The 10,291-nt window shown below is 44.7% G+C and overlaps 2 protein-coding genes across 2 annotated transcripts; one reads left to right on the top strand and one right to left on the bottom strand.

Annotated features, from left to right (window-relative positions):
• The first annotated feature begins 249 nt into the window (after positions 1 to 249).
• Positions 250 to 4,665, top strand: LOC100836402 (protease Do-like 5, chloroplastic). The gene is made up of 8 exons (XM_003579076.4): positions 250 to 523; positions 599 to 757; positions 1,723 to 1,785; positions 1,938 to 2,027; positions 2,124 to 2,246; positions 2,432 to 2,519; positions 3,273 to 3,347; positions 4,085 to 4,665. The coding sequence occupies exons 1-8, from the start codon at positions 290 to 292 to the stop codon at positions 4,189 to 4,191; spliced, it is 939 nt and encodes a 312-aa protein (XP_003579124.1). The 5' UTR covers positions 250 to 289; the 3' UTR covers positions 4,192 to 4,665.
• A 3,852-nt stretch (positions 4,666 to 8,517) lies between these two features.
• Positions 8,518 to 9,937, bottom strand: LOC100836094. The gene has a single exon (XM_003579075.4). It carries the CDS (start codon positions 9,798 to 9,800, stop codon positions 8,973 to 8,975), a length of 828 nt encoding a protein of 275 aa, XP_003579123.1. The 5' UTR covers positions 9,801 to 9,937; the 3' UTR covers positions 8,518 to 8,972.
• Positions 9,938 to 10,291: the final 354 nt, after the last annotated feature.

The following is a 10,291-nucleotide window of genomic DNA, read 5'->3' as shown; positions in this document are numbered from 1 at the left end:
TTCAAAAAAAGATCTAGATAACATCTCAAGAAAAGACCTGAAAAATCCAAATAATGACCATGAATAACTGCAAAAGGCTAGGTCCTGTCCACTGCAGAGAAAGAAGCTGCTAAGTAAGCGTTATTCACAATCAGACGAACTTGATGACCAAAGTTTCCAACCATACAAGGCACACACCTGATGAAATGCGTTTTCCGAAGAGGAAGACGTAAAACGGATGGCCGCTTTCACTCCCCGGCCCCACACGACAGAACAGAAGCAGATAGCGCGCTTCCAAGGTCGTTCGCACATGGCGCTCCTCCAGCCGCTGCTCCGGCTCCTTCTCCTCCGGCCACCGCCACCGCCGCCACAACGGACTCCTCACCTCCCGCCCCCTTCCGCCTCCACCCGCCGCGTCGCCGCCGCCTCCGCCGCAGCGCTCCTCCTGCTCGCCGCCGCTTCCCCACCTCCGCGGCCCGCCCGCGCCGAGCCCGGCGGCGGCGAGGACGACGTCGACGAGACCCACGTCGTGCGCCTCTTCGAGGTATCATACGTATCTCCCTTCCATGCTCCCAATTCATGTTACATTTGTTGGCGAAACCCTAAGGTATTTCTGCAGGGGGCGTCGCCGTCGGTGGTGTTCATCAAGGACCTCCTTGTTGTGGCGCAGCCGCGGGGAAGGGACGGAAGGGGAGCGCAGCCGGTTTATGATGAGGAGGGCGGCGCCACGGTGGAGGGGACCGGCTCTGGCTTCGTGTGGGACTCCTCCGGCCACATTGTGAGTGAGCACCTTAATTTCGTCGTTTTTATTTTGTTCAAATTTACCACGGGTTGCAGAGGAGGGATTTCGGGCGTGCGGTTTGGCCACTCTGTTCGATGCAAATTAGTGATGCAGTTGGAGCTTGGTTGAATTGCGAGGCTATCGGGTACTGTAGAAGTACTAAAAATAGACAAATCCAATGCCATTTCCTCCTTTCTGTAGTTTCTGCTTTTGTCTTCAGCTGTTAATCTGGTAGTAATTGTCCAATTGAACCTACCCTGTCTACATATATTAACTGTCGTAGTTGCTGAATGTTGACCATGGGCTCACACAGACGTAGCAAGTGTGGTTTCTAGGAAATTTACATGACTTCCGGATGGTTTGAGTAAACATGTGGTTGAAATTCTAGACGTTATTATTCGCTTGTGCAGTTTGCAGATGCTGCCGTGCTTGTTCGATGCAACTTTGTGCGAGTTGATTCCAACTTACAATGTGAGATCCTTTGATCACCATCGAGCACACGTTACACGTTGCGGGAACCCTGTCAAGAGCATTTTGCTTGATTACTTGAGTTTGTGTCGTCTTACTCTTGATTAGGCTGTTGCAGCTCCTTGACTAAATTTGATCATTGGCCGTATCGTTTGTGTTTTCGTTAGCTAGCCTGCAAGCTGCAAGTACCTAAACCAAAAGTACCATTTAGACCAAGTGTGGTTTCTGTCCCATTTGTCTCATGAATGTTTAGTCACGCACTATTTATTTTCACGTGTGCTTCTACTGCAAAAACATGATAGATTCTCATAACTTCAATGGAATTATATTTGTGTGGATCCAGTTATGCTGCTGCGAGGCTTTTTAGCAAATATTTATCTTGGTACTTTTATGTACTGTTTGGCTATAGACCACAATGCTAGACTGCAGATTCATCTTGACTCATGCAATCTCTTGTTTAAGTTTCGAAATGACTCTTTACTCTGGTGCACCAGGTGACAAATTACCACGTTGTTGCTAAATTAGCTGGGGACGGATCTGAATCTCATCGCTGCAAGGTTTCTCCCTTTTGTTTTTACATTGTCCTCACTAAAATATAATACTTCTGCTTGTGTTTTTTGGGTTGAAAAACTGTTCTCCTTGCTTGTTTTTTAGAGAGAAGAGAGATTAATGTTTGTGCCTTCTAAACATTGCTTAATGGTTCTTGTAGGTGTTCCTAGAGGATTCAAGTGGCACTAGTTACTCAAAGGAGGGGAGGCTAATAGGGTATGATACAGCACATGATCTTGCTGTTCTGAAGGTTTGGATCTGCACTTTTTTTGGCTGGTGTAGTGCAGTTTCAATTATGTGAACTTGGTTCCATGTTGCATTCTTTGAAGTCAAATTGGTTCTGCAGGTTGATGTTGACGGTGATAAGTTGAGGCCTGCTTTGATTGGCACATCACGGGGTTTGCGAGTCGGGCAGAGCTGCTTTGCCATTGGGAACCCTTTAGGATATGAACACACCTTAACTACTGGGGTAATCATACCTAGAAAATCGTTCGATTATTCGTTAAGTACAAACTTCCTAAATTTCCAGAATCCATCATTCCAAGATAGATGCACCGATGCGCTGTGGAATTTTGAATAATGTTAATGCACGCTTGATATTTCAAATCTAGAGTATGCTGATAATCTGATTGTCATCATTGAAGTATCCTATAGGTGGTTAGTGGTCTGGGAAGGGAGATACCATCTCCAGACGGGAGGGTGATTCGTGGCGCCATACAGACAGATGCTGCTATAAATGCTGGTACTGCCTTGCAATACTGCATGCATTGAATCATCAATAATACAGGATATACAAAGGAACGTATTGAAATTTTTATGGGTAATACCGCATAACGTGTTGGTGAATTGCTTGTTCTTTAGATGGTAATTATGCCTGCTTGGATGCATTGTTTTGTCCCAAATACCTAATCCTTTTGGGTCGATGAAGCCCGGGAATAAAAACCAAAATATACCCTAACTAAATCTCTCCATGTGTCTTCTCTTAATAGCCCAGCTGCCCAGGAATTAATTTAGTCCATTTGAGACCATTTTACGAACGAACCAAATAGGATCTAGACTACTGATTTTTTTAATTTACTAGTGTATACGTTGGAGATCAATAATATACCCTAAGACTTAAAAAGGTTGCAGATTCAGCTGTGGAGGTACTGCTTGTTTGCTATGGCACTACGCTACCTAAGCAAGATATGGTGTCTGGTAAAAAGATTTTGTGGCCACGTAGTCTGAATGCAGGGACATCGATAATTTTTCCTATTGTCAAGTTGGTATTAATAGTTTGATTACGATTTGCGTCCCTCCATGCTAGAATTGTATCACAGGCATACTGCCCCAACTTCCTTTTACTTAAAAAAAACATCACACACAGAGCCATTGTGACACATTTCATTGAAGAGACATCTTAATTTCACACTGTCCATATTTTGTGATTCAGCTGAATATGACTGCTAACATGCACCATATATCCCATATTTACAAAAATTTCTCATGTTAACAGGTAACTCAGGAGGCCCACTAATTGACTCTTATGGCCATGTAATTGGAGTTAATACAGCTACTTTCACACGCAAAGGTAGCCCTCTCTTCTCTCTCATGGAATAGTTTTCTGCACAGTGAAATCAAGCCAAGTAGGCATATTGTATTTTGCTACTAGTAGGTTTTGATCCTTGGGAATTCTTTTGTCCAGAAGAAACTAATACTATGAGCAAAACACTGTGGCACACTAGCACTAACTGAAGCAATGCAATTCCATGTCTTCTGAGTCCTTTTGTTATTTCTTGATTCCTTAATGATGAAAGGAACTGTTAACAGAATGTCAAAATCATACTTTATTCTCCTTCTGATGATATTCCCCAAGCGTCAGGCAAAGTGTTCTAATGCCATGGTCAAGCTACCCTAGGGTGGAAAATCACATCTTCATTTTGCCTTGATTTGCTGGGAAGCTTAGCTAGTCTTTTCTTCTTCTACGAAATCAAGTTTTGTTCTTTATTGACGACTTATTTTCATTCCATAGATTGTGCAGTGGATCACCATCATTTAATGATAGGTGTACAAAAATATAAGAAATCCTGTTGTTTTTTCTGTACAGGCTAGCAACTTGTAGTCGTAGATCTCCATCTTTGTGTGAAGATATGTACTAGATGGACGATGATACTATTCCTGTTTCTGACACACATACATGCCACTCTCAAGGCAGATCCCACGGCTTAAATAGAGATACATGCCTAGCCATTAATGGATGGATCATCCCAATGTTTAATTCTTCTGTGCGGAGGATATACTGACGGATCCTCTTGTCTTGTATGGCAGGATCAGGGATCTCATCAGGGGTGAACTTCGCCATCCCTATCGACACGGTCGTGCAGTCGGTCCCTAACCTAATTGTGTATGGAACCACTGTGAGCAACCGGTTTTAATCATCTCTGCTCGATGAACGCAAAAGCTCTTCTGCGACGTTCACTGCGACATCTGCTCTGAGGTTTCTTTCGTCAGGAGGACATCTGCTGATCTGCTCAAAGTTCAAGGTGATCATGGCTAGGATCTGAAGCCGGAGGTGAAAGTACAGTACAGAGGAGGATGCTTCCTTAGTTGACACTTGTGACTGCGATAGCAACCGAGGGTGAAGGGAATTTGATATAATTGGTGATGCTCCTGTGCCTGTCTTTCAGGAATCCAAGAATCAGTCCTTATCTCACACAATCAATGACATGCAAAACCAAACCCCTCCCTTTATGTGTAACATAATAGCGACCGGCTCACAGCGGCAACGTCTGTATGAGCAGAGGACAGGAGCTGGCTGAATGCGTACATATCCTTTCACGAAGTTATGCTGGCCTCTTTGATTCGCGGGAACTTTCATCGTTCCCTGCCGGAACTAAACTGTTCGCTAATGTAGCTGGGTGCTGTTTGGCTGCACGCCTGCCTCCAGTTGCGTCGAAAGAGCCGTGCACTACAGCACAGCATGTACGTACATCTGACCGTACAGTACAGTACAGTGTGATACTATATGTGTGTGTACGGTGTCCTGTCGGGAAGCTGCCGCCCAAAGTGAGTGACCTTTTTCCACCGGCTGTGCACATGTTTCTTCGGCCGGCTGGCCGGCCATCTCTTTCGGTTCAAAAGAGTGGCCGCACTCGCACCGGCGCTCCGACGCCCCAGTCCCCAGCCACTTATATCAACTCTCGAGACTTCTTAGAAAAATGTACTACTGTCTCTGATTCTAAATTTTTGTCACTGTTTTAATACAAATTTGAACTAAAACAGGGACAAGAATTTAGGAACGGATGGAGTAGAAATTTTAGTGTCACAACATGTTATCTTGTATACAAAATCTTCTTCGGGGGCAAAGTTCCTTCAGGATTGGACTATAAATGGAAATTTTCTTTTTAGAATTGGCTACAACAAAAAATCCTACCAAGATGCCAGCGGCCCCACCTTGGGTTAAAGCCATTTAGAGTTAGTGTATCATTTCATCTTTATCTTAACATAGGACCGGATGGAGGAGTTTAATAAACGGGAAGAAGCAAAATGTTTGTCTCCACCAAGGGAGGCATGGCCAGGCTCCCTGATTGAGTTTGGTGAGTGCTTGATCTGCAGGGTTAGAAGTGGAGCCAACCGCCGCCATTATAGTTTGGGTTCTTCTGGCGCCTTCCTGCCTGCGAGACAACTCCCAAGCTACGTCTTGTCACTTGTCACCTCACCTCGGCGGCGTACAAGTCAGGCCAGTCAGTGCAGGACGGCGGCCAACCCGCCGGCGACACGTGTCGACGCCCCATCCGTCCGTGCTAATGAAACCTTCAATCCACGCAGCAAGAAGCAGGGTTAAATTAGCTGAATTCCTAGCGCCAATGGAAAAGGTGAAGAAGTTTTTACCTGTCCCGTGCCAATGCACGCTAAAACTTCTTCACTTTTTTCTCTCTCGTTTTTTCCCGAAAAGAAGGAAAATTAGCTGATTTCCTAGCGCAAACTAACAGTTAAAAAATCAGGGGCACAGGTGTATCTCTTCTTTTTTTTAATAGTAGGAAAAATCGCATTTCTTATGCACCGTCGTAACAGATACTGAATAATGTATATTTGGATCCATCGAAATAACATTGAAAACCTTTGTAGTTCGAAGGGCCTGATGGCTGAAATATATTAAGAAAGGGGGGAGAGGTATAACATTATAGAGATCAGGCAAGAGCCTGAAGAGGAGCAACAGCCCCACAACCTCACAGCAGGTCAGCAACACCTTCAGCTGACAGAAACTCACCCGAGAAAAACTACAGGGGCTACTACACAGGAACTACCAGGGTAAATTACAGAGCAGCAACACAGCCAGCGGCTCTCCAAGATTGGAGCTCCTAAACAGTAATCTCAAAGACTCTATCGACTGTGTGGAATTTCTGCTGAAAGACTCTAGAATTCCGCTCCTTTCAGATTTGCCAATCAACAAGAATTGTGAAAGTGTCGAAATCTGACCGAAGGTGCTTTGGCGCCAATTCTCTTGCGGCAAGCCACCAGTCCTCAGTGCAAAAGAGAAATAGGCAATTTAATTAATGAATGGTCGACATGTTTTTGCTGAAGATGTTCTTGACATAGATCTTTAGAGATCCTAGCTTTTCCTTGACCTGTCGCTTTAACCTCATATGTACACCAACAAGAAAATGACTGGGTTGAGAGGTACTTCTCCCTCCTTTTCTCTTGAAAAACATATTTAAAAACTCGTGTCCAAATTTCAGATATTTAATTTTAGTAAATTAATTTTTCAGTGCATGTTCGCCTCCGATCGACCACATTTTCGTGCAACAAATTAATGCCTGCTGCTGCTGCCATCTTATGCAGGCAACCAAGTTTGATAAGGAAAATAGTACTGACAGCTCTAGCTATAGTTTGTTAAATGTTCAAAAGGAGGAGTCACTTTAAAATATTGATGAGGTGCGCAGCGTGTGCTGCAATTGGGGCATATGCAGATATGTGTCTAGCATATATTCATGCCCATCCGAGTTTCCCAACGTGTCAAGCTCGAGATATTTGTGGAAAACTATTTATATATGTTGTCGACTACTAGCCTGGCAATGTTTAATTTGTTGTTACATTAAGAAAAAGAAACCCCTGACTAGACGTTTGCGTGAAAATGAATGGTCTGAAGCCTAAGTTCGAAAGTAATTCAAAGACCCAATAGAACCATGGACAATCTTCAAAAAGTGCAACATATCTCCCAGGTAGAATAAATAACTGGGCACCTCATGGAGTAACCAATGTAAAAGTATTAGGGTTTGGTTAATTAACTGAAAAGGCAGACACTGGCTTAAAATCCAGACTGATCTTGTACCTTGGATCAATCATATATATCACAATCTGGTGTGCAATCAGGTCAAGCTAAGGATATTTCGTGTGGGAGAAAGTCAAATCAGATATGCTACACACAAGTGTGTTGTCTTGTTGCTTGTATCTTTTAACAATTTCAACCCCAGATGGCACATGCATGGGCTTTGTGCCTTATCTCCAGGGCAGCCATGGGTTGGTGTATGCAAGGGATGAGGCAAACATTATTTAATTTGAGGCTTTTGCAGATGATCAAATCAGCTTGTTTGTTCCATCATGATGTGGCATGGTTTGGCTTTGATCTTGTTGTGCAAGATGAGACATGGGACACATATAAAAATTCCAAATTTGCCACATGCATGGAAGTTGTACACAGTTTTTAGCACACAACTTGTGCACAGCCAGGGGCTCTGATCACCATTCAGAAAGACATAGCTTAAGTTTTTAGACGAATTATTAGAAGATGATCTAGCGTATGTGCCATAAATTTCGAACTTAAATTCAACCCATATGTAAAAGTAATGACAGAATTCAATTGCGAATTGTACCGATTAATCAAAATGAACATCGTTAGGGTGGTATTTGGTACTATTCGATATTCGAAACTAAATTTGTCTGTTTTTTGTTCGTAGTAACTTCAAATCATGCATGCACTGAGTGGTGCACAGTTTTTAGTAAGGTCCGTGTAACACGAATGCACACGTGGCATGACAGCGCAGAGTAATTAGCAGGTAATGTCAATTCTTCTCATCTATACTTTATTAGGGTTGGGTGATGATACGGCGTTGGGATAAGTACTGCGACTTTATAGCTGCAAGATCAATCATAAGCTTCACAGATGGTAGTAAAATAGAGCTTGATTAACCTTGGAGCAAGCCAGCTAGCTCTTGCAGAGGTAACTGGTATGTGATTGGACTACCTAGTCTTTAACTTGAAAAGATAAACATGACTTTACTTACATCTCTTGATCAAATATTAAAGTTTAATCATAACCAGAGATTACATTGAACCGATTGGTTGACAGAATAAACCTAAAGCTACCCATTAGAAGGCCATCAGTACTATGGCCAGTACATGACAGGACTCCTGTTTTACTGTCCCCTAAGAGAAAATTATGCAGATACTCTGCTGCTCCCCTGCAACTGGATCTTCTTGTCTAACAAGATTAGTTTTTAATAACGGGTAGTACTATAGTACAATTTAAGAGGTCTATATTTTGGCTCAGGAGCAAATAAAAAAAGGATTGTGTACTTGTAGTGTAGATTACCTGGGTCGACACAAGATCTTGTCAGTAAGCAGTTGGCTGCAAAAGAAGATCTCCAGTGATCATGCCCAAACCACATATATACTAAATTGTGTACCCTGTAAAATTTAAAACCTGCCGATTTTATAATTTTCAGCATGTTTACTCTCGACGGAAAAATGCGAAAAATATATATTTGTGCAACTTTAATTACAAATATATATTTTCTTAAGATGGGTCCACTTTACACAGGATGACAGGACAAGATCTTCATGCAGGAAGAGGACACACAGATTGCTCCCTATTTCTCTCTTTATTGACTGTTCCAATGCATGCATGCAAAATCCAAGATTCCAAGCCTCATATATCAAGCACTGCAGTGCAGTCTCTCTACCTTAATTCCTCTGCTCTCACTCTACATCACAAGAAGAAAGCTAGTACAGCACTGCTTACTACTGACTGGAGTAATAATACTCTGTTCTTACTTTACTTACAAGCAGAAATTTAACTCGAGCTTCAGGCTTCAGCTTTGTTTGTACAGACGGTAGCCGGAATTCAGAATTTCTGAACTGGGTGTTGACCTTGCAGCACGTGTCGTGCCGTGCCACGTGTGCACGTGACGTGGCGTGCCACGTCCGTCGACCGATCTCAGGCTGCTGCTTGCGGTAGAGTTTGCTGGTCTTCTCGCTCGACTTGCAGCCGGATCTCCCTGTTGAACCGGGCGATGAAGTCCTCCACCCTCCGGTTCAGCTCCTCGTCCGACAGCCGCGCGTAGTACTCGCTCTCCTCATCTTCCTTCTCCTTCTTCTCCGGCGCCGGCGGCCGGGGCTCCGTCGCCGTCCGCCGGAGCTGCTTGGTCGTCGTCTCCTCCTGCACCACCACGCTCTTCTCCTCCTGCTCCGGCGGAGGAGCCACGACGAGCGCGCGCGAGCTGTGCGACCTGCTCCGCCGCCGCCGCCGCATCGCCGGCCTCACCGTGGCCCCGGAATCGACGCCGGCGGTGAGTGCAGAGGACGGCGGCGCGCTCATCCACATGGCCATGGCCGTCGTCTCTTCCCTCTCCGGCATGTTCACATCATGTTCGTCAATGGCGGCCGCCGCATCGCCGTGGCCGTCGTTGGCGCCGGAGTACTCGTCTAGAACCATTGTTGGCGGTGCGAAGTCGCCGGAGACGGAGACGACGAAGGGGCGGTCGTCGTCTACGGCGTGGTCGGAGCTAGAGGAGGAGGATGGGGTGAAGAAGAGCGTGCCAGAGTCGGCGGCGATGAAGACGATGATGGAGTTGGAGAAGAGGAACCAGAAGGTGGTGTCCCTTAAAAGCGTTGCCGGCGGGACTCGGAGCACCGATGCGTAGAGCACCGGAAGCGCCATGACTATGATGGAGATGGAAACTTTCCTCATCATCTCCATCTGCCTAGTAGTCTTATCTGGATGATGGTTATGATCAGGAGCTTGCATGTTCACCAGAGGAAGCATGTTGTGTTGTTGATCCTCTTCTACTGCTATGGGAGAAGTGCACTGTGCCTATGCTTGCTTGTTTGCTATGGCTTATGTTTTGAGCTAGCCTTTTGGGTTTGTGATTTTTGTGATGGGCTTATGTGGTGTGCGAATGAGAGGTCCTTTTATAGGAGGAGAGATTTAGAGAAAGAGAGTAATTTAATAATAAATGCATGCTGATTGTAGTTGTCTGTACAAGAGAAAGGAAAATGCATGCTGTGTAGGTGTAGGTTTGTGCTTGTGTATGAGAATGATTGGTCGTGAGGAAGTGCATGCATGGAGAGGGGAGTGTGAGCATCACTCACTAGGCTAGTAGTGCTACTAGTAGCTCCATCCAATAATCTTGTGGCTGGCTGGCTGGCTGGCAGGATGGATGGAGATGGGGGAAAAGATCAGAGTGGGAAAGGCAATGCTACGGTGGTTTTTGCATGCATGCCTGATTAGAGAGGGCATGCAAAAGGATTTTGATT

Source organism: Brachypodium distachyon, chromosome 4, assembly GCF_000005505.3.
Source record: "Brachypodium distachyon strain Bd21 chromosome 4, Brachypodium_distachyon_v3.0, whole genome shotgun sequence".
Lineage (NCBI taxonomy): Eukaryota > Viridiplantae > Streptophyta > Magnoliopsida > Poales > Poaceae > Brachypodium > Brachypodium distachyon.
Note: the sequence above shows the minus strand (reverse complement) of the source record. Positions and strands in the feature narration are given on the sequence as shown.

What these genes read in the sequence shown, in the direction of transcription:
- LOC100836402 (XM_003579076.4), top strand. Translation starts at nt 290, where the DNA reads ATGGCGCTCCTCCAGCCGCTGCTCCGGCTCCTTCTCCTCCGGCCACCG. An exon ending in ACGTCGTGCGCCTCTTCGAG is followed by an intron (nt 524 to 598) that starts GTATCATACGTA and finishes GTATTTCTGCAG; the next exon opens with GGGGCGTCGCCGTCGGTGGT. An exon ending in GGGACTCCTCCGGCCACATT is followed by an intron (nt 758 to 1,722) that starts GTGAGTGAGCAC and finishes CTGGTGCACCAG; the next exon opens with GTGACAAATTACCACGTTGT.
- LOC100836094 (XM_003579075.4), bottom strand. Translation starts at nt 9,800, where the DNA reads ATGCTTCCTCTGGTGAACATGCAAGCTCCTGATCATAACCATCATCCA.